Source organism: Podarcis gaigeae, assembly GCF_964106915.1.
Source record: "Podarcis gaigeae genome assembly, chromosome: Z".
Lineage (NCBI taxonomy): Eukaryota > Metazoa > Chordata > Lepidosauria > Squamata > Lacertidae > Podarcis > Podarcis gaigeae.
The window spans coordinates 12,974,605-12,998,031 of NC_139691.1; the positions used below are offsets into that span (position 1 = coordinate 12,974,605).

The 23,427-nt window shown below is 45.7% G+C and overlaps 1 protein-coding gene across 6 annotated transcripts in view; it reads right to left on the minus strand.

Annotated features, from left to right (window-relative positions):
• Nucleotides 1-22,307, minus strand: part of SCAI (suppressor of cancer cell invasion) — a 90,296-nt gene extending 67,989 nt beyond the window's left edge. The window contains exons 1-2 of one of the 6 annotated variants that reach the window (XR_014559936.1): nt 22,081-22,270; nt 19,655-19,699 (exon numbers count right to left, since the gene is read on the minus strand). Coding sequence is in view for 4 of the 6 variants with exons in the window: in XM_083721177.1 (XP_083577303.1) it covers nt 19,655-19,699; nt 22,081-22,127 (92 nt within the window). In the remaining 2 variants the exon portion in view is untranslated. Of the gene's footprint in view, nt 1-19,654; nt 19,700-22,080 lie in introns of all 6 variants that reach the window. The other 5 variants (XR_014559937.1, XM_083721177.1, XM_083721178.1 and 2 more) reach the window with 5 other exon arrangements.
• Between the last annotated feature and the right edge of the window lie 1,120 nt (nt 22,308-23,427).

Below are 23,427 nucleotides of genomic sequence, written 5' to 3' on the forward strand. Positions count from 1 at the left end.
TGTAAGGTTGCAGTTTTGGAGAGGAGCTGGGGTAAGAAAGAGACATAGTTTTCACCTCCCATAATCATTTCTCCATGTCAGGTGCACCTGCCCAAACTCATGCAGGATTCCAGATGCATATACTTCATAGGACACACAGTTCAATTCAGGTACTGCTACAATCCCAGCAATGAAATTATTGGTGGAAATAGGTGGGTGGGTGTCTATTATTAAAAAAACAACAACAAATAAATGGAGGGGGCATGGCTAGCTGGAAAGGTAAATGGGGGCATAAGTCTGTGTCTCCAATCCCCCCAGGACAAAATCTAAGCAGAGTGGATCCTACTGACATCTAAACAAAAACTTTTATACAGCCCCAGCAAGGTGATAATACAAGGAATACAGGGACCTAAGCAAATCTGCAAGGCTAGATTTTCAGGAAGAAATAGATGGAGCTCTGTCTGAGGCTTCAGAGGAGGTCTCAGACACTGACATGACCAAAGGCAATATGAGGACTCCAAAAGGCAGGAGAGTATCTGCCACAATAGGGGAGGACAGAGATTCAGATGAGTACATAAATTTAAAAAGGCACTGGCCTTAGACTGGGGAGCAGCCCTAGCTCTGCTTGAGTAGAAATTTGATGTGCTATCTAACCAGCTACCAGATATTTCTAAAACAGCAAATGATGCACACAATCTTGCTCTAACCAATCAGTCTGAGATCCAGCTCTTACAAATGATGACTGAAGATTTAGCTATGAAGCTGGAGGAACAATTGGACAAGGATTTGAGGGGGGAAATAGTCTACAAACCTACTAGAGAACCAGGAAGTGGGGGGGCATGGTTCAATTCATTACTGATTGGATACTCTCTCTGATTATAAACATACCACTGTCCCCCAATGACACAGAAAGAGCTCATCAGGTTCCAGGACGCAGAAGCAGAACTGGGGAAGCCCTGAGAGATGTGGTAATTTGCTTTGAACACTATAGGCTCAAAGACTCAATTTAAAAAGCACTACAGAATGTTAAAAACAAAGCACAGTGAAGCCACCACTGAAATATTCCAGGACATCAGCCCAGCCATACAGGGATGGTAGGGTGCTCACTGGCCTTAAACATCAGCACTAAAAGAAGTGGGAATAGCATATCACTGGGGCTTCCCTTTTAAGTTGATAATCCAGCACAAAGGCAGAACCTGGGTTGTGAGTGATAACAACCAAGCTGACAACGTGCTCAACGAGCTCTAGCTCCAAGCGGCAGATGACCCTGCCCAGCGCCTCTTCCATCTCAAGCAGCACAAACAACCATATGACCTGAAGGGTGCTGCTTCCCTAACATACAGAAATCTATTAGATGAGGGGTCAGCAACCTAAGGCCCATGGGCCATAAGTGGCCCACGGGGGTTGTTTAACTGGCCCATGAGCCGCCCCCAAGCCAAGCCACCCGCTCGGTGAGTCCCAGCACGCTGTGCTAAACTGGCGCAGCATGGTGGGGGGACTCGCTTCTGCGGCACCGGAAATCGCGTCTGCGCAGACGCAGACACCAGAAATTACATCTGGATGCAGATGTAATTGTGGGCGCGCCCACTCACACATGTGTGCAATCCAGCCCACGGAGGGATCGCCACTGGAGTGAACCAGCCCAGGTGAGGTAAATCTTGTCGACCCCTGTATTAGATCATGAAGTAGAGGGTGATAGAGGCCTTATAACTGTATGAAAATCAGATTCTGGCCATCCAGTCGAAGATCACAAATGGAAAGGTATTTGGACACCCCCACCCCCAATATCTCTGCTCCTTGCAGGAAGACTTGCTCAAGGACATCCTCCATTGGCACTGGACACCAATCAGGCTGGCACAAATTAATTCCTCCCTTTCATATTGGAAGGGCTGTGGAAATCTTGGGACATTTTTTCTTAGCTGGTGGGAATGCCCCCATGTTAAAAAACTTTTGGAATAGAGTATTGTCACTTATATCTGAAATTACAAGCCAACCCCTTTCTCCAAATCCTGCCTTAGCCCTACTATCTTTGGACACTGAATTCAACTCCACCCTGCACCACAGGGAACTAGTAGGCTTCTTACTGACCACAGCATGACCAACAATAGATCAACGTTAGAAGAACCAGACTGAAATATAAAATAAAAAAGTAATATGTTTGAATGCTGAATGCGAACATCTATGTCTAGAGTCAATGGATAAAACAAACATCATTAGATGTACTGCTAGATGGTACTTAATGGTTCCTGTATTTATATTTATATCTGTATAAAAACCAATAAAGGTGTGTTAATAAATAAATAAACCAGGTAAAGCAATGAGATCAACCAGGATTAAACTGCAGTGCAGATATGAGCTAAGAAATATATGAAGCTTCATTGGGTCTTTTTAAAGAAAGAAACTGCCCCCCATAAACCTAACTGAACCTCAATACATTTCACCTATGACAAAGTGGCCAAAGTGAAGGTCTCTCTGCATTTGCTGAAACTGCCAGCATTTCAATCCTGACATGCCGAGAAAGACAGTTGGGCAGAAGGATATAATTACAGGCATCATTCCTTTTATTCCATATGCATGTTACACTAGCTGGTTTCTCTCTCCCTCACCCATAAATTGCTCCAGCATATAGCAACATGATTTGGACTCAACATTACTATACAGGAGAGGCTAATCCTATCAAGGGTCCTTCACAGAGCTCTTAAGACCCCCACAGTGTTTAAATGGCAAGGGGGAACGAGAACAGGTCAAGGGAGATTTACAGTTATACTGCAGCTTGCCTTCGGAGCAAGAACCAGTAAAAGGTGCAGACATGTCTACCTGGGATTCGGTTTGCATCTGTAACCCACAGAGCAATTGATGAAAAAGGTGAAGGGCAATCAAGTAGAAAATCAAGTGTAGAATGCTTCAGCCATATGTTAAAAGAGGAATCCTAAAGAGGCATTCCGGAGACTTCCAAGGGCTATACGGAAAAGTCTGAGGCATTGCATTTAGCTCCTAGGACTTGAAATTCCCACCACCAACATAGATGTTACTGCTGCTGCAGCTATTTCAAATACTTTTCTTTGAATATTCATGGCATCCTCAGTGGCAAATACTTATCTACTCACACCAGAAGTGCACAACTTAAGAAACTATGCCCAAATGACACCATATGTATTTGTTCCCTAGAAGATGCACTCTCTCCTCACTCGGGCAGCTGGATAGTCTGCAGCTCTTGCCCGTTCCTGGTGGCAGGAGCAACTGTTGAATGCTCTGCGATGTAAAAAGAAAAAAAGGAGTCCACTGTCTTCAGAGGTTACTGGTGTTGTTGTAACTGTTTCAACTGCCCCTTCTGATTTAGCAACTGTAAGAGGCCTCAAATTTGGTCACCCAAAGAACAAACATACAGCCCATTTCATCTTCTTACCACATCACCATCCTGCAGCAAGTTCAATCCATTGATGGAACAGCAACAGACAGCTCCACCCTGGCACAGCGTTTTTCTTTTTCCTACTTAACTTCTTGGCGAAGCGAAGATGTTGCTACCACCACGACAGTGTCATGGAGACTCTCTGTTGTTATAATTACAAAGAACCAACATCCTAATAATTATTTTCCTCTAATCACCCACATGGAAAATTGTATGTGTACAGGAGAATGTATTTTTAAAATTAGCTACTCTCTCACAACAACCAAAGTCGGGCGGGACTAGCATAGAGACAAGAAGAGGAACTCCATTCTGAGATCCAGACAGAGTTTCAGGGCACCTCCAGACTCACATTGGTAGCTTGACCGAAGTGAGATGATGGTCCCCCTCCTCAGAGGCCCAACCTGAACAGGAATGCATGCATTCAGGTCCATGAAGAAGCATTTTTGTGAACCAGCTGAGGCTCATGATGCAGTGCAGTAATCGTGTGGTTGCAATGACACTAAAAGGGAAGGGGTCTATCAATGTGAAAACAACCACCTCTAGCAAGGAACCACAGCTCTACAGTAATGCACATGCTTTGCTTGGATATCTGGTTACTCCCTTTGGCCCCTTCTGCACTATTAATTTGTAGCAGAGCATACCACTTTAAACAGTCATGGTTTTCCCCAAAGAATCCTGGGAAGTGTAATTTGTTAAGGATGTGGAGTGTTGTTAGGAGACCTCTCTTCCCCTCACAGAGTTACAATTCTCAGAGGTTAAATGACCAATTCCTTTTCCAAAGAAACTTTGGGAATTGTAGCTCTGTAAAGAGAAGAGGGGCCTCCTAACAAGTCTTGGCATCCTTTACAAACTACACTTCCCAGGCTTAAAGTGGTATGATGGTGCTTTAAATTGGATTGTGCAGGTGGAGCCTCAGTCTCTTCCACTCCTAAACCAAGGAAAGGAGACAGCAGTGGTAGTGGCAACAGAACTGCTGCAGCTCACTTTTAAGGCCACCTGACAACTCAACTCCCAATCCACTAGCTGAAGGAGAACAGCAACAAATCAGAGAAAGACAATGCCACCTCCTCTCCCACTTATGTTTGAGGTGCTGCTGCCTCCATCAGTTAATCCTGCATTTGTCCAACCACCACCCTCAGTGCTTCCTCTTTCAGTACAGTTCACGACCTCTTGTCCAGTCCATATACAGAAGCCAAAGGCTACCAACATCACTATGGCAGTCTTGATACCAATTTAATCAGTTCTTCTTTCTTTTGTTTTCTTTTAAACTGAAGTTGCCATTGATTCAGTCACTGAGTGATCAGCTTCCCAATTACCCAGACAGGCAGCTGGAAGTCAATTCAACTTCCCATAACAAGAAATGAGAGGTGGACATCTCTCCTGTCCTGTGCCAAGGGTTTATTTCAAGTAAAAAAAACAGAGGCCAGAGGTAGAGCTCTGTGTGTACATGGACAAATGCATGTGTGAAGGGTGGAAAAGGGGGGGGAGCCAGGGAGTAGTAAAGCCACCGGACTTTGCCTAAAGTGAAATTTCAGGACAAAAATCATGGTAATAATAAATAAAATAAATAGCAAGCAGTAGAGCTGGGCCATATATTGATATATTGTCGATTTGAAGTCTGTTTCTGATATCAGTTTCATAATTTTTGACCTGGCAATATATCGCAAATCATGGGGTGGGTGGGTGCAACGCAAAAATCACAATGTGGGAAACACTGTGAAGCCATCCAATGTATCTCTCGATTCCTACAGCCCCTGTTAACTCAGCCAGCTCAACTCTCCCCTGCTTCCTGCAGGGGGCAGTGAATCACAAGAGCAGGTGTAGGCAAAACTCACCATGCAAGAAAAACTTTGAAGCCAGCCAATGCTTCCACATAGCTCCATCCTTATTTCAGACATCGTGATAAATCATTATATCATAATATTTAGCTGGAGATATAGCACAATGTTGAAAACCAGACATTGCCCAGCCCTAGCAAGCAGTAACCCCCAGTTAGGCACAAGGACATCTGGAAACAGTCAGTTGCCTTAATGGTTATCAGCACTTTTTAAAAAAATATTGTTTTAACAGTGCATACTGCTTTTATGTTTTATGATATGGCAATATATAAATATTTGTATAAATAAATAGTAATGGAAACCAATAATTATGCTTGTACTCAAGACTGACTGGCCAGGACTGTAGAAACCCCAGCAGTTGAGGCTCACTGTGCCAGATTGTCTCCAAGTTGCAGAATAGAGGAAGACAGCCAACTCCTTTTGCTGCACATGAGGTGGCAAGATGCCAGTTTCACTCAGAGCAGAGCCAAGTCCTGCCCCCTTGCATTGAGCAGTCAGGAAATGCATCCCTAGGAAGAGCCAAGTTCCTGGAGAGCATTGGAGTGACAGGGCTAATTCTTGCTTCTTCAGAAGGCAGTCCTCTGGGAGGAACAAACTCACTCAAGCTAGACGCACAATTAAAACTAGCTCTGGACAGTCTGTCCAACCATGGTTAAGAGAGAGATCAATCAGGGTTTCATCTGTACCAGACCAGAGCATAACAAGGCCCATGCAAATATCATTTCAGAGGCTCCAAGATCTACTCTGCTAAAAAAGCTCTCCAAATAGTTTTGGGTATATCCCTCTCTGCCAAACCTCTTCCATACAGGTGAGAGAGTTACTCTGTTCTATGGAGGAAAGGCAGGATATAATACAAATACATACAGGTTTGATAACAATATAACTAATCCTCCCACTATGCAAATTAAATGAGCTTTAATGGTTTGCACAAGAAAGCTGTATACATATGGCTATACATCTCAGAATCTATATTGGGGATCAAATATCTGACCTAGATGCAAGGAGGTTTGTAGTCATGTTGACAAATCCATGCATTCCCTCTCACCCACTCACACATGCTGCAAAGCAATACACCACCACCTCTAATCTGTCAATGGCTGCATTTGCGCATAACAGTGAGCCAAGAAGACTGGTGTAATAAACCATACTGTGCACAGGTCTCCATGCTAATGTACTCAGTCCAACTGATCCTGCTTCACTCTTCTCTTGGAGGAAAGGAGTTAGCTTAGTGCTGCACCCAAACCCAGACCAGTGGTTACTTTCTCTCTAGTAGGTTACGACTGCTAGCAAGACTGAAAACTACGGTTTACCAATAGCTAATAGACAGGGGCTAGTTAAGGAGGAACCAACTACAACCCCAGGTTCGGACATAATGAAATTATCAGTGCATTTACTCACTTCTGACAAAAGCAGAGTCAGTCAGGAGTGACTGGGCACTTGGTTTATTAAGCCAAGCTACATGGCTTACTATAACATGCAATAGTGGCTAAGGCAGTTGAAACATAACACTTCCCTTGCAACCTATTCTATGTCTTCTGTGCAAATCTATGATAACTGTTTTCTCTCATTTATGTTTTCATGTTCTCTCATTTATGTTAGGTGCTTAGAGGCAGTGTTCCCTTGACCACCAGATGGTAGATATGACCAGGGGAAAGCTATAATCTTATCACCCTGCTCATGAGCTTCGTAAAGTCACCTGGATGGTTGATTCCAGACTGCAACATTGGCAGTCTGATCCACTTTAGTCTGATCCACTAGGACTGCTCTTCATTTATTATTATTATTTTTTTGGTCACCATCCTGAAAGCACAACATGGGCAACATGGGACTTTTTGGAGTGAACACCACCACCACCCATCACAAATTATAGACACATCCAATACCTGCTGTTCCACCAAGGTATTTGTTGTCCTATCCTACTCTACATCTCAGGAAAGCAGAATACAGTCATACCTCGGAAGTCGAACAGAATTTGATCCGGAAGCCCGTTCAACTTCTGAAACATTCGACTTCCAAACTGTGGCTTCTGATTGGCTGAAGGAAGCTCCTGCAGCTAACAGGACCAGTGGTCTGGGGTGATGGGAGTTGTAGTCCCAAACCAACTGGAGGGTCGAGTTTGGGGATGCCTGCCTTAGAACAAGGCAAGGCAGAGGGGTCTGGTCATTTTCTGGTTTCCCAGACAAGCAGCAATAAATGACCCTAGTTCTAAGACAGGGAACCTTTTTCAACCCACATTCCCTTGAAGGCACCCCTCTGGGTGGTGGGCAAGGCTAGAAGCATAAAGTGGGTGGAACAATGAACACTGATTTCACCTTTGTACAGTAGGTTTCTTTCTACACACCCCCAGCAGTCACCCAGTGTATGGCTCTGCTTCCTTGTGGACCACATCAGTGAGGCCAAGAGGTGGGTCTTGTCCTCTGGGCAGCCAAAACCTCCATACACAGTGCCCAAGCTTAAGCTCTGGAGAGGTCATGTTTGTGCTGCTAACACTGCAGAAACAATACAGGAGGCAACTGCTACAAGTTACCAGTTTCTGCAGTCACAGCTAGCGCTGTGATTCTCCAGTGGTTTGACCACCCCCAGAGGCATACTCCATTGTCTCTCAAAACATATACCGTAGATTCCAACAATATCACACATCCCTCTACATTGTCCAGGCAAGGAAGCAGTATTATCAGAGTTCAGGGACACGTTATAGTCATGTAAAGTAGGTAACAAAGCAAGACTGGGGAGGGGTATGGACTGGGGAGAAGGGAGCAGGTGTTGCTTAGAAAGAGTCCAGAGGGCCAAACAGCAAGGTGGTCCAAGGCATTTCAGCACCTGAGGCAAAACTTCCCACTGCCAGACCCCCCCAGCAGTGGGGCTTTGCTATTGGCTCCTTCCTTCAGGAGAAGTTGCTACAAAGCTGCACCACACTGCTGGGCAAGAGAACAGCTGTCTTCCCACCCGTCAGCAAAGCTGGGGGGCAGAGCACCTCCCCTCTTGTTCAGTTGGGAGGAGGGGAAGTGTTCTGCAGAGTTTTGCCACCAGCCCCTTAGAGGCCAGGGAGACCAGTAGCAGTCTTCTCTCTCTTCTCCCTCTGACCATCATTGTCCCACCACCAATCCTTGAGCTCTTAGCTTCTTCCCTTGGGGTTCCCCAGCTGGTTCCTCCCACCATTCCTTTGCATCCAATCCATCTGTGACACTAGTAGACAGAATGTGAAGAGGCGTAAGGAGAATTTCACTACTTGAAGTTTCAAAAGGTTGATGCCAAAAGCTCTCTGCCAGAGACCAGAGTCTCCAAGACTTGCAAGATGAACTCAATCTCTCAAAGAGCCATCAGTTGTCATTGTTTGTGATGGTTCTACAAATGGACTTAAGACAGGTGCATGGGAGATACCCACCATTTCAGTGAGTGCTGGATCAAAGGCACCAATACCTCTTGATTCAGACTGCTAATTATCTAAAGTCAAATCAAATATCTTTATTGTGATCCATAGACCCATAAAACAGATTCAAAACAAGATACAGTTAAAACAACCAACCAGCAGGCGAAAGAGACCAAGGTAGTCATTTTGTTATGTCTAGAGCATGATGGTCTTTGATTCTTGCAACCTCCGAGAGAAACTTTGCCATAGTCAGTGTAATATCATTTGACCTATCCTCCAGAAGGTATTTAATATGGGAGACTTCAGATTTTTCTGGCAGATTTGCTAGTAAGGGTTTGATCAATTGATCCTTTGCTTTCTCATCTAAAGGTGAAAACCTGGGGTGGGTGGAGCTCTGGAGTGAGACCTCACTCATTAGTAAGTGTTGATGATTGAAATCCTAATTCCAAGGGGAGCTGCCAGAGATTAAAGGCAAGACTAAGAACAGCTAGAAGCCTGATGAAAGTTTGCACCTCTGGGAAGTAGAAAAGATATTGAAAGGTTCCAGGCAACTCTTTTTTAGGTTTAAGAAAACCATGATGTTGCAGATCATCTAGGTAATGATGTACGTATGTTCCTGCCCCGGTGCCACTAAACCATGGGAAGGCAAACTAAGGCCCAGGGCTGGATCTGACCCAATCACCTTCTAAATCTGGCCCGCAGAGATGGTCTGGGAATCAGCGTGTTTTTACATGAGTAGAATGTGTGCTTTTATCTAAAATGCATCTCTGGGTTATTTATGGGGCATAGGAATTTGTTCACCCCCCAAAAAAAATATAGTCCAGCCCCCCCACAAGGTCTGAGGGACAGTGGACCAGCCCCTGCTGAAAAAGTTTGCTGACCCCTGCAATAAACTTCAGTAAATCTCCTTGGAGATGAAGAGAGGCCAAAGGTTAAGTCTTGGAAGTGGAACTGTTAGGTCTCATACATGAAGCACCAATGTCTCCTGCTTATGGGAATATGAAGATTGGCATCTATATATCTATATATATATTGGCATCTATATATCTATATATCTCACCAAAACTTAAGACATACAAGAATTGACTTTAAAGTCTCCATTCTGAATTTTTGTTTGGCGAAGGAATGGTTGGCAGGTTTGAGACAGAGAATTGTGCATGTTTCCCTGTTATTACTTTTTTGGAGCAGTTAACACCACTGGGTGGGGGAATGGGACTCTGAGGAAACTGGCTCTATGATGTGGATCTCGAGAAGAGGCATAATGTCAGTTGCATTCCTTTGATGTATAACTGGATTGAGAGACAGGGGTACTGACACTCCCCCCCATTCTTTGAATTCCAAAGCACAGCGTGGTACTGATGTCAAGGGTTCCAGCAATTAGAAGGTGCTAAGAATCGGACATGGGGGCAAGAGGGAGGAATAAAATTGACCACCCAACACATTTTCCACAGAAGGCAGAGTAGAGTCAGGCAGAGATAGGCTGCTGGGAGTGCAAATAATGTCAAAGCTTGGGTTTGCCCCCACCCCCATTACTGCTGCTGCCATATGGGATTGAAATCACTTGCAAGAGCAGGTGGACTTGGAGGAATCAAAGGATTTAGCCTGCTTACAGAATTCTTAAGGTAAAGGTAAAGGTACCCCTGCCCGTACGGGCCAGTCTTGACAGACTCTGGGGTTGTGCGCCCATCTCACTCAAGAGGCCAGGGGCCAGCGCTGTCCGGAGACACTTCCGGGTCACGTGGCCAGCGTGACATCGCTGCTCTGGCGAGCCAGAGCCGCACACAGAAACGCCGTTTACCTTCCCGCTGGTAAGCGGTCCCTATTTATCTACTTGCACCCGGAGGTGCTTTCGAACTGCTAGGTTGGCAGGCGCTGGGACCGAGCAGCGGGAGCGCACCCCGCCGCAGGGATTCGAACCGCCGACCTTTCGATCGGCAAGTCCTAGGCGCTGAGGCTTTAACCCACAGCGCCACCTGCGTCCCTTACAGAATTCTTACTCCAGACCAATGGGACCTAGCCCAAAGCTGGCTGTTCTCCTCCCCAGAAAGGAGATTCAATCAGGCTGGCAAAGGAGGAATGAAGCAATTTGTCCCTCCACCAGCAGTTGATTTCACTTGTCTACATGGAATTCCTGGTCACTTTTGATCACCAGTGAATGGTTCAAAAAAAAAGACTGCTTTAGTTCTGCAGAATGCTGCATTACACTCTTACAGTGAGTCAAGACTTTGGTCCATCTAGCTCAGTACTGTCTGCACTCACTAGCTCTCAAGGATTTCAGAGAGGGTTGTTTCCCAATCATACGGATGAACCTGGGACCTTTTGGATGCAAAGCAGCTGCCCTACCACTATTACCCTGATAAGACGGTTCCAAAGCTGCACTCTTGCTGCTGAAAAAAGCCGCAGCAGGTTTTACTCCAGAAAGAGATGGAAGCAGCACATACCTTTTTAAAAACTGGAAATTCATAAGGAAGAAAATGTGGTCACAGATAGGATTGGCTCACTAGCTCCTCGTCTGGATGCTTCCACCTCTTCTCCTTCCAGATTTTAGTTTATTGGAATAAGAACACACAAACACACACCGCACTTCAATTCTTCGTTGCCAAAACAAGGCTCCTTTTTGCTTGGCTGCTGCCAAGAGCAGATCCCACCCTTTGTAGTTCTGGCAGAGCTGATAGAAGGAGCTGGAACCAAATGCCAGAATAACTTGGTATTTCAGTTCAAATGTCAGTTACTTTGCAACAACTTACCCAAGGCAAGCAGAGGGACAGTGGGGGATAAAGGAGGAAGAGTTATCTCACTTCCGAAAAAAGTTTTCTCTTGCCACTACTCTGCCCTGAAAGCAGCATTTCCAATCATTCATGCCACAGTCAGAGATGTGAAGATCCAAGCATTACACAATCAGGTTTATCTTGGGTCACAAAATGCACTCTAGGTCTCCAACAGTGACAGTTTCTGCCTGTATGATAGCTAAGAGCTAAGAGCATCTCTCATGGATTTGGCCTGCTAAAATCAGCAGTAAGATGGCACTGGAAGTCAGCAGTTGGAAGCCCCAGGGTCAAATGCAGCCCCTTTCAGTATCTTGAGCTGTCTCATCCCAAGTGCAGCTTAAGGATAGTCTGGTGCCTTATGCTCCATCTCAACCATTGAGATCCGCTTATGCAGAACTTTGGGTGGTTTCCTATGCCACTGACATTTGGTTGACCTTCACTAGGGACCAATCCCAGCTGTCAGGCACCTGGGAACTGGGCAGCAGAAGCCTGCTTTCTTTTGCCAATGCACAGTCTGCACTTTGCACTTTAAGGCTCCCAGTTGCACATAGGAATCTGTTGCTCCACCTGCCTCATACCTGATGTCACATAAAATATGGGGCAAGCGGGCGTGTTTTGGGGAAGGAAATTACAGGCAATATTTGAACCCCTGGTGGGCACAGGGTTCCCCACCCCTCTTCTAAAGGGAAACAGGAAAGAGGAGGAGAGCACTCAATAGTAATATGCTGCGGAAACAAGATGAGAAGTCCTAAAGGTACAAAATGACGACAGTGAAGAAGAAAAATCAAAAGATGCACAGGTTTCAATCTTGCACATTCTTTAGAGAAATTCTAAATACCCTTGCCATAATGTTCCTGTTTGCCTATTAATAATGAGAATATGAGAGTTTGTCCTTTCTTTCTTTCTCTCTCTCTTGGCTTTGCAGGTTAAATTTCCAAGTCTAGAGAATGGAAAGCTACGAGTATGCCAATGAAGAACAAATGATGTTCCTTCCAGGAGTCAAAACATACAATTTTCCTGAGAATGTGGAAGCTCAAAGTGTATATGTATTTGAGTCCCCTCACACCAACAATATTCTTTTCCTTGCTGACTCCAAGGCAAAGATGGTGAGCTGCTCTATTATTGGATGCCACTTTATTTTCCAGGACAATAGTACTGTATATTTCACTCGCTGAATGTTTGCCCAGAGTGAGTACTTGGGCTCTGTTAAAAAAAAAAGGGGGGGTGCCAAATAGCAAGGAAGGTTTCACTGTTTCAGAATACACGAACTCAGGTCTCGTTGAGGCATTACATACCACACACCCCAAAAGCGATGTATCACTGAAATGTGGAATTTCTCAAAGTTTTGAAAAATACACCACCGCTAACCCCCTCTCTGTGAAAGCATGGGGAATGGTTGTTGTTGTGTTTTTTAAACCACAGGTTGATTTACAAGCTGTAGGGCTGCCAGTTTAAAGAAGAGTTTGCAGCTTAGTGATAGATCATCTGCTTGTCATGCAAAAGGAAATAGGTTCAATCCTGACATATCCAGTTAGAGCTTGGAGAAATCCCAGTTTTAAATCTTTTGAGAGCCATTGCCAGTCAGTGTAGACTGCTGAGCTAGATAGACCAAAGATCTGACTCTGTGTAAGGGCAGCTTCCAGCGTTCCTGTTTAATTCAGCCTCTGTATTCAGAACCATGAGAAGTAGAATTTTGATTTATTTTTAAATGAAATGCAGCAACAGAGCACATGATTTGCACACAGAAGATCATAGATTCAATTCCTGGTATCTCAGGGTATGGCTAGGAGAGAACCCCGTGTGACACCCTGGAGAGCTAATGACAGTTAGTGTAGACAATACTGAACTAGATGGAGTTACGGTTTGACACATTATACAGTAAAGGCAGCTTCCTGCCTGAGCCACAGGTCAACAACATCTGGAGGGCCAAAGGTTCCCCACACCTGGTATACACCTTAGACTGAATTCTAATCTACACTCAGCAGAACAAGTAAAAATATATATTTCTTAATCTTTTTTAAAAAATTCAAGAGTATTTCAAAATAACCAGGTTTAATTTTTGCAAAACATGTTAAAAGTACATACTTGCAACATCTAAAAACTGAATCACATATGACTCTAAGGTCCAACAAATTCCTTCATTGCCTGACAATTTCATTTCCCTAAAGGTGGAAGTACCAACAAGGGGTTCATCTATCTTGGACCTGGTCCTCACCAATGGAGAGGAACTGATTGATGAAGTGGAAGTACTCAAGAAACTTGGGAGGAAGTGATCATGTCCTCCTGGGTTTCATGATACAGAGGCAAGGAAAAACTGAGTGTAGTCAGACATGAACTCTGGACTTTAGGAAGGTCAATTTCAAAAGGCTTAAGGAGCCACTGAGTGAAATCCCATAGTCAGAAATACTCAATGAATAGGGAATCCAAGATGGATGGGATTTTCTTATGGATGAAATATTGAAGGCCCAAATGCAGACAATTACAACAAAAAAGGAAAGTGGGAGACATCTAAAGAAACCAGTGTGGCTGCATAAGGAGCTTAAAGATGAGCTGAGATTTAAGAAATGGAAGAAAGAAGAAATCACAAAGGAAGAATATACAGAAGTAGCCAACAGCTGCAGGAAGGTCAGGCAGGCCCAAACTCAGAATGAACTGAAGCTTGCAAGACAGATTAAAAATAACTAAGTTTCTTTGGCTATATTCAAAGCAAGAGGAAGAGCAAGCAAGTAGTAGATCCTCTGTGTGGGAAGATGGAGAAACGCTATTGGGTGACAGAGTGAGGGTGGAACTGCTCAATACCTACTTTGCCTCTGTCTTCACCCAAAAGGAAAGCAGTGCCCAACCTGGTGATAACAGAATAAATGATATAAAAAGGAAGCTGCAGCCCAAGCAAGAAAAAGAGGTGGTAAGGGAACACCCAGCTACTTTCAAAGAATTCAAATCTCTAGGACCTGATGATCTGCACCTAAGGGTACTAAAGGAGCTTGCAGATGTAATATCAGAGCCTCTGTTTATAATCTTTGAGAATTTCTGGAGAACAGGGAAGGTTCCTGTTCCTGGAGGCAGGCAAATATTGTCCCCATCTTCAAAAAGGAGAGAAAAGAAGACTCAGGTAACTACCAACCATGAGATTGACATTGATACCAGGAAAGGTCCTAGAACAGATGATTCAAGCGTTGGTCTGTGAGCTCTTAGAAAAGGATGCTGTGATTACAAAAATTCAGCATTGGTTTCTCAAAAACAAGTCATACAGTGGTGCCCCGCAAGACAAACGCCTCGCAAGACGAAAAACCCGCTAGACGAAAGGGTTTTCTGTTTTGGAGGTGCTTCGCAAAACGAATTTCCCTATGGGGTTGCTTCGCAAGACGAAAAAATATTGCGTCCCCCCCCCCGTGGGTTTTTTCCGCTTTTTCTGCCCTTTTCTTAAGCCGCTAAGCCGCTTATCAGCTGTTCCGCTGATAAGCCGCTTAACAGCTGATCACTGAAAGCCACTAGACCGCTGTAGCGCTAATCCGCTAAGCTGTCAATGGGCTTGCTTCGCAAGACGAAAAAACCGCTAGACGAAGAGAATCGTGGAACGAATTCTTTTCGTCTAGCGAAGCACCACTGTACCACACAAAACTCTCTTTTCTTCTTTTTCTTTTTTGATGGGAGTTACAGGCTTGGTGGATCAGGGGAATTCTGTGGACACAGTGTATGTATCTTGACTTTATTAAGGCTTTTTACAAAGAGTCCCATATATTCTCGCAAGGAAGCTGGTAAAATGGGGGTTAGACAAGGTAACTGTTAGGTGGATTTGTAGCTAGTTGTCTGACCAAATCCAATGAGTGCTCCCTAATGGTTCCTCGTCATCCTGAAAAAAGTGTCAAGCGGGGTGTCACAGCCTACCTAGTGGCAGGGAAGGCAGCAAAGAAGGCATATATTGCTGCCTCCATTGCATCCTCATTATGTCATCTGGCAGAGCTTTTCCAAGTTGTACAGGGCCTTTTGTCTGGAGCACAATCTAGTCCTGTTGTGTTGGATTAGTTTTAGCTGGTAAGGCTTGAGGAGGTAGACAAGGTGCCTTCTCTGCAGTGGTTCCCCATCTGTGGAATGCTCTCCCAAGCGAAGTTCGCCTGGCGCCTTCATTATACACCTTTAGGCGCCACTGTTGTTCAACATCTTTATAAATGACTTGGAATTGAGGTGGTGCTCATCAAATGACAACAAACTGGGAGGGGTAGTGCCCCAGAAGACAGAATCAAGATTCAAAATGGTTTTAACAGATTGGAGAACTAGGCCCAAAGTAACAAAATAAATTTCATTAGAGACAAATGTAAGGTTCTATACTTAAGCAGGAAGAACCAGATGCACAAATATACAATGGGGACACCTGGCTTACACTGTTCGAAATTAACTAGTCGCCAGTCATAGTCATAGAGAGCCATCTAGCAACCAAATTGAGATTTGCTGTCACCTTGTTTGCCAGTGAAATAAATCTCCCCTGCAGGAGAGCAACTGAGCTTTTCCATGCTACTCCCCTGAAGATTTTTGATGTGCTAAAGAGTCTCCAATGTGGCACTGTTTGCATAAGTAAACAAACAACCTGCAAAGCTCTCTTGGGGGTAGGGAGCAGGAGGAGAGATTTAAATCCTAAGCAGGAGACAAAGCAAACTCCCATACAGCCCACCCCCCCACTGCTCCCTCTGTCTCTTTTTGCTTTTGTTCCACTGTTAATGAGACACCAGGTTTCAGCTTACTTTATTTGACAATAAGTTTACTTTGTTTGTTTGTTTGTGGACATTTCTTTCTTGTTTACATAATGAGGTGCTGGAAGGCTCCTTGGGAGAGGTTTGGGACCTCCTTTCTTCCCCCAATATTTAGTAGAAATATTATGGCATTTTAAAACTTAACACATTTAAACCCACTTAGTAAGTCTGACATCTCGTTGTCCCATTGGCTGGGACAAGAAAACACTCTTGAGAGGACATGGGTACCCATCAAGGGAGAGGGGGAGGAAGGTGCTTACATTAATCTTTTAATGTTTTAAGAGATTCTCAGATTCTGGATATTAAAAGGAAGGCCTGCAAAATGCACTAACGTTTACACAGTTAGTTTGCCACAGTAAATGTGGCATCCCAGGTACCCAGAACCTTTCATGTAACAGAATTTTGAAGGCTCAGGTATACAGGCAGTCCTGCAAAAAAAAAGTTAAAAAAAAAAGTTATCTTGTGAATGGAGACTACTGCTCAAAAATAATGAATCCCAATCCCATTTGCTTGGATCTATTTCAGGAAGATCTATTTCAGTGTAGAAATGGTTAGGATTGTGCTGTTAGGCCTGTTCTTCTAAGAAGTTTGGTTATAACAGGCATATTTAACTGTGACTGCAGTACTTGCTGAAGCTGCGACACATATTGAGCGCGCTCTCTTGCTCTCTCTCTCTCTCACACACAAGTATTTATAAATACTTACGGTTAGCCACTATTGCTGAGGCTGAGCCCCATTTATGTTTGTGGTGTCAAATTAAGAACTGCTATTAAAAATGTGTTATTAACAACCTGTCACTGATATGAATTGTGTATTGGTTCATGTGTTTCAAAAAAAATAAATATAAAGTGCTGCTGCAATGGGGGGGGGGGGTGACTAGCCATTCTGCTTTTACCCCTGTAACCCAGGTTCCAGGAGCCATTTGGCTCCTAGCTTTTCTACCTCAGTTTCTAACACTGCTGGCTTACTAGTACTACATGTGAATCAGATCTAGGGTCTTAATGGACCACAAGCTTAAGTCAACAGTGTAATGCAGCAGCAAAAAATACTAATGCTATTCTAGACTGCATCAACAGAAGTATAGTGTCCAGATCAAGTGATAGTACCACTCTATTCTGCTTTGGTCAGCCCAACCAGAAGATCAAGGGTCTGGAAACAAAGCCTTATGAGGAATGGTTGAAAGAATTGGTAAGTTTAGCCTGAATAAAAGGAGACTGAGGGGAGATATGATAACCCTCTTCAAATATCTTAAGGGCTGTCACATGGAAGGGGGAACAAGCTTGTTTTATCCAGCACCAGAGGGTAGGACATAAATCAATGGCTTCAAGAAGTTACAAGAAAAAAGATTACGATTAAATATCAGGAAGAACTTTCTGACAGTAAAAGCTGACTGACAATGGAACAGACTCCCTCGGGAAATGGTGGACTCTCCTTCCTTAGAGGTTTTTAAGCAGAGGTTGTATGGCCATCTGTCAGGAATGCTTTAGTTGAGATTCCTGCAATGCAGGGGGTTGGACTAGATGACCCTTCGGGTCCCTTCCAACTCTACAGTTCTATAACTATTGCTCTACCATTGAGATTTTCCATACCACCAACATACTATAATGCACTGCGGGTGAGCTACATGGCCAGAGGTTTAGGATTATGATATTAGGCTGTACAAAAACTCAATTAGTTGCACATCAGGCAATATACAAATTTCAGAACGGGAAACCTGACCAGGTACAGAAAAACAGAGCCTAGTGTCTTAGGAAAACTCCAGAACACAGACCTGCCTGCATTCCCATGTAATTCACTGGGCAATCTGTTTTTTCGAAACAGAATTCACAAGGTGGCCTCTTGGAGTTCTGCTTGGGCCACATGTAAATGGGCCCAAACCTCAAAACTATAAATTGCACCTGCAAAACTACAGGAGGTTCAGCTCAGTTCTTGGGGCACCAGCACAGCACAGCTCCCAATAGTCATAATCTTAACAATTTTGCCCAAAGAGAATTTTCAACCTGACAGTGCTGGAAAACTGCTAGTAACATTACACAGCAAAAACTTGAAAGAAAATAAGATGCAGAAACCCGAGCCACTTGTAGAATCAATAATGCCATCAAGCAGAGGTGGGTGAAGGAGCCAGAGAAGGAGAGTGGCAGCTAGGAATCCATGCAAAACATCTGCTTAATAATAAAACCTTCAAAAAGCATCTACTGCATTTCCCCCCACCCCATTGCTGCCTCCTCCTCCAGAGGAGTCACAGTGTGTGCCCCCCCCTCTCTCACACACACACACACAAACTCACCTGCAAACCCTTCGGGATTCCCTTTGCTTTCTACACCTTTGTGGATACACAGAGAGAGCATCCTGCTCAAATGGCAGTGGGGTGGGAGGGAACACAAACCTGCTACCTAAAGCTCTTCAGCTACGGCAGAGCACTCCAGGAATGCAAGGCAAGGTCTCCTGACAAATAGCAGAGACTAGGGGGGAGGGGGGTTGCAAACTTCTCAAGCCTTTCCACAGCATACGCTGCCCAACAGACTTTCCTACCACAGTTCACAACAGCATGCATCACACACCATTTTTTTCAGGTAATATTTTTCAGCCATTGCCCACAGCTGCCTCTCTTCTTCTTCTTTTGCAAAGCAATCCAGACACCAACAAAAAGAGCAAGTCTGTGAGTGCAGCCAGCCAGCAGACCAGCGCTCAGCAGAGAGCTCACATAGGAAGTGTTGATTCACATGCATGCATGCAAGGAGCTGATGTCATTTCAGTAACTGGGGTGGAAGGTATGTTTTTTCCAGCAGTAGGTAAGGGGAGTGGGGGAGGGAGACTCCAGAACACTCAAGTGTCTTACATGCCAGAGGCTGTTTACAACACGTATTTTAAGGGGGGGGGCAGATAAAACCTGTGGAATAAGCCCATTGCTACACACCAGGGAGTGATGCTTTGGTACAGAAATTAAAACCCTAGACTGAAGAATGGGAAGCCAACAGGAAGTGCAGCCAATATGACTGCAGTGTACATTTCCAGACAAGGCTCTTCTAAGTCAAAGAGAGATGCAGAAATGAGTGTATATAAACACTGAGAAACACACTCCCTTGAGTGTTTTCTTTTTTTTGGGGGGGGGGAAGCATACATCCAAGAAGATGGATTGTTCCCTCTTAAGAGATTCCTCCTCAAGATTTGAGGGGTGAGGCAATTAATTACCTTCCTGTAACTAGCACTAAGTAAAATCTCTCTCTGCAGTTACAACCCCGTTTAGAATTAAGAGCCAGTCAAGGGGTGCAGTTCCATCTTTATCTTCTCCAGGGCAACGGCAACAGGAAAATAAACAGAATCTGTTCACCTATCAGTTCAATTTTTCAAACCAATCCCAAACATATTTTCGGTGCCCCTCCCCCACCACACACACACACACACACACACACACACACACACACACAGACATACAAAGGCACTACTACAGTAACAGGGAAAGCAAGATCAATAGAGGCTACTGAATCTGTCGGCACTAAATTGGGGAAGGGTCTGGAGGAAAGAGATGCCCATCCTCTTACCTGCTTTTGCGTCTGCGATGGGGCTTCTCTGCCAGGCCTGTGGTTCTGGAGCGGGGGCAGGGAGAGAGAGAAGGCAGTGACAGAGGGCTGCGGGGACAAACAAGGACAGGACGACAACCCCACTCCACCCAAGACGAGCACACATCAACAGCCACCTCCACAATCACAGCTTACATACTTGCCTGCGTTTGACAGAACATTACATTCAAAGACATCTTAAGCACTGGAGAGCAATGGGGATCAATGGGTGCAAAGCAAAAGGCTTCTCTCCTTAGGAGATCTTACGACTCCCACATGAGACAGGTGTCACCCTTATTTGGAGTCTTTTCTTCCCTATACACACAGAAGCAAAGAACGGATCACTTACACCTTTCCTAGCAATGTTCACAAGAACATTGCTCCTATTTTGTAGTGACTTTGCTCCAGGTGGCACTGGGTAACAGTCATGCCACCCCTTCTTGAGGACTCAAAGCTCTTTACCCATCAGTGCCAATACCAATTCATAGGTCACTTCACCCTGCACCCAATGCAACAATATCCCTCCACTCAATATATGTCACACACCTTTGTCCCAAAGATGAGCTGTTCCTTGGCCAATGAGACTGACACCTAAAGCAGTATCCTCCACAGCTTGGCACCCATCCTACACCTATTCAAGGCCAACGACAGCCCACCAACCATACCTATGACCCAAATCATTCTCTTGACCATCACCTTACCAAACCACCAGCATCCACATGCAGCCTGTATCTTCAATGGTCCCATCCCAAGCCTCCTGTTCCCACAACATCCTACAAAGCAAACTGTCTATATCCTCTGCACCCCAAATTCAGGATAATTCATTACATAAATTCCACCTGTCACATACAGTGCACCTACAAGCAGCACCCCAAACATTAAACTCTCAATCCAAATCCCTCACAGTACAGTTATTCCAACACCTCAAACACCTCTGCCCCCAACTTCCAACCCCACTCCCCCATATCCAGAGTTCTCATACCACAAATCTCTGAACTAACCACATTGCCCCACTCCCCCACACCTTTCTACCCCAACCCCCTAACTCTTCCCAGCACCCTCATGCTTCTCTAATTCCCAATATTACACAACCCAAACAAACCTCCAAGGCAGCCTCAACCCCTTAAAAATGTACTTCCCTTTCAACTCGGTCTCTACTCACCCCTTTATACCCCAACCCCATAAAACAACTCTAACCCTTCTGGTGCGTTCTCCCACTTCCTACCCCTGGCTCCTCAACCCCCAATTCTCCCTAGGCTCCAACCCATCACTTCTCTACCAACATCCCTTCATACCCCAAACCCTTTTTAATTCTGCAGACAGACTCCAAATGTGAGGGCCATATTCTCTCATAAGCCACCCTTTTGGGGCAATGTTCCTGTTATGCCTGGGTCCATAGGAAAAAGTGGAATGCAATCATCAACCTACCACACTCTTTTACTTCTAACTCGCACACAACCCCCCTCAAAGGAACCTCACCACCCCAAGTCATGCTCCCCCAAATCATGCATCTCAACCCACATTTTTCCAGACACCCCACAACTCAGCCCCTCAAGGTGAAGGCCTCTCTCATTGCCCCTATCCTTCACTCCTCTACCCCTGTTCATGCCTAAGCCAAGCCCCTCCATACTTCAGCATATAAACCCTCAGCACAGCCTGCAAACCAACTCAACCCCTGATTCACACATCCCGAGACAACCGTCAATCCATCCAATAGCCCTTCTCCCCTCACGCATCTCATACCCCAAAACTCACTATACCCCTTTTGCCCCAACCCCCCCAGCTCAGCCTTCAATTGCCATTCACTCTATAGACCCCCAAGCTTCCTTTCGGTAACCCTGGACCCCTCCCCATGCCCCCCATGTTAGCATACAATCCCCTAACATAGTCCACAGCCCATGATCACGTATCTAGCCCCCTCCCACTAGGCAACACCCCTCAAATCAGATGACCCTTCCATACCCCCAAAGCCCTCCCCATACCCACAATACCCCTCCCCATGCCCACTCTCTCCTCCAGCCTCCTCATGCCCAACTCCGGCGCCCCAGTCCCTGCCCAGACGACTCCCAGTCCATCCATGCTCACCCCTCTCATGCCTCGGACCCCTCGCCATCTCCCTTTCTCAGCCCCCCAACTTCCACATGCCCTGCGCCCCACAAGCTCCCAGCAGACCCTCAAGGCATCGGGAAGCCCTTTCCCCCAAAAAACGCCCCGCACCACCCTTTCCCCTCCTCAGCCCCACCACGTCCACACGACCTAGACGCCCCCAATGCACCAGAAATCCCACTGCCCCTCACCATCGCCCCCATCTTACACACGCCAAAAAAAAACAACCTCGCTGGAAGGGACGCTTCCCACAACCAACCCCACACCCGCTCCACCTTCGGCCCCTCCCACGCGTCGCTTACCTGGAGGCCGGGCCGGTGCGGGGCTGGCGAGCCGCCCCTCTCACCATCCGCGCTCCCGAGCGAGGATGGAGCTGCGGCAGCGGCGGCGGCGGCGGCGGCGGAGGCTGCTCGCTCCCTCCCTTGCTCGCTCGCTCTCGGCTGGAAGGGAGCGATGCCTCCACCTCAGCCTAACCTGGGCACGGCCTCGCTCGGCCCGCCCCCGCCGCGCCACTCCGGCGCCCTCATTGGCCTCGCGGCCCAGGAGGAAGCGTCCGATTGGCTGGGCTCGCCGCCGCTCTCGCCTCTGAGTCTCCAGGCACTCGCCCTCAGAAGGCAGAAGCGGGAGGGGGGACGGGGGGGTGAGGGGTGTCACAGAGCGCCATCTTGAGGGCAAAGCGAGGCGTTGCTCTGAAAGGGAGAGGCAGATTTAACGTACCCTTCTAATCTGTTTTAACGGGTGGTTTTTTCCCCTTTCAATTTTGATATCTAACTTTTGATATTTTAAAAAGTTGTTGTAACCCGTCCTGGGACAAGCTGGTGAAGGGCGGGTAATAAATGTATATGGTGGTGGTGGTGGTGATCATTCCTGCGAACAGCAGGGAGGAATGGCTGAGTGGGATGGGTGTGGGATTTTCCATATACAGTATAATCTGATATCTTTTAATCATGATATGCTAATATAATGAACTCAGTTATCCCAAGTGTGAGTCCATTTGCAGCCAAAACATAACCACCAATTACAAGAACAGGCTGGGGGGGGGGGAGACCCTCAAATTTGCAGAAGTATAAAAAAATTATCTGGGGTTGGGGGTAGAGAAACCCCCAAACAGCACAAAGAGGTGTGAGTATGCTCGGTGGCAGATAATGCTGAGGCATGCACACGTTGGTGGGGGGAAAAAAACCAAGGGGAAGTTGAATGGAGTATCCTGGACCCTTTAGCCAACCCAGATTGAAACCACTGGAAGAAGTAAGGAGCCAAGTTACTGACTGGCTACAGTATCACCAATTACATGATATGTTTAAATTAGATAAGAAAAAAATGTTTTTTGGACCAAAGCTCCTCAATCTGAAAAAGAGCTATTGATGAACATGGAAAAATTATTGTCTAAAATGTTGTTGTTGTTTAGTCGTGTCCGACTCTTCGTGACCCCATGGACCAGAGCACGCCAGGGACTCCTGTCTTCCACTGCCTCCCGCAGTTTGGCCAAACTCATGCTGGTAGCTTTGAGAACACTGTCCAACCATCTCGTCCTCTGTTGTCGCCTTCTCCTTGTGCCCTCCATCTTTCCCAACATCAGGGTCATTTCCAGGGAGTCTTCTCTTCTCATGAGGTGGCCAAAGTACTGGAGCCTCAGCTTCAGGATCTGT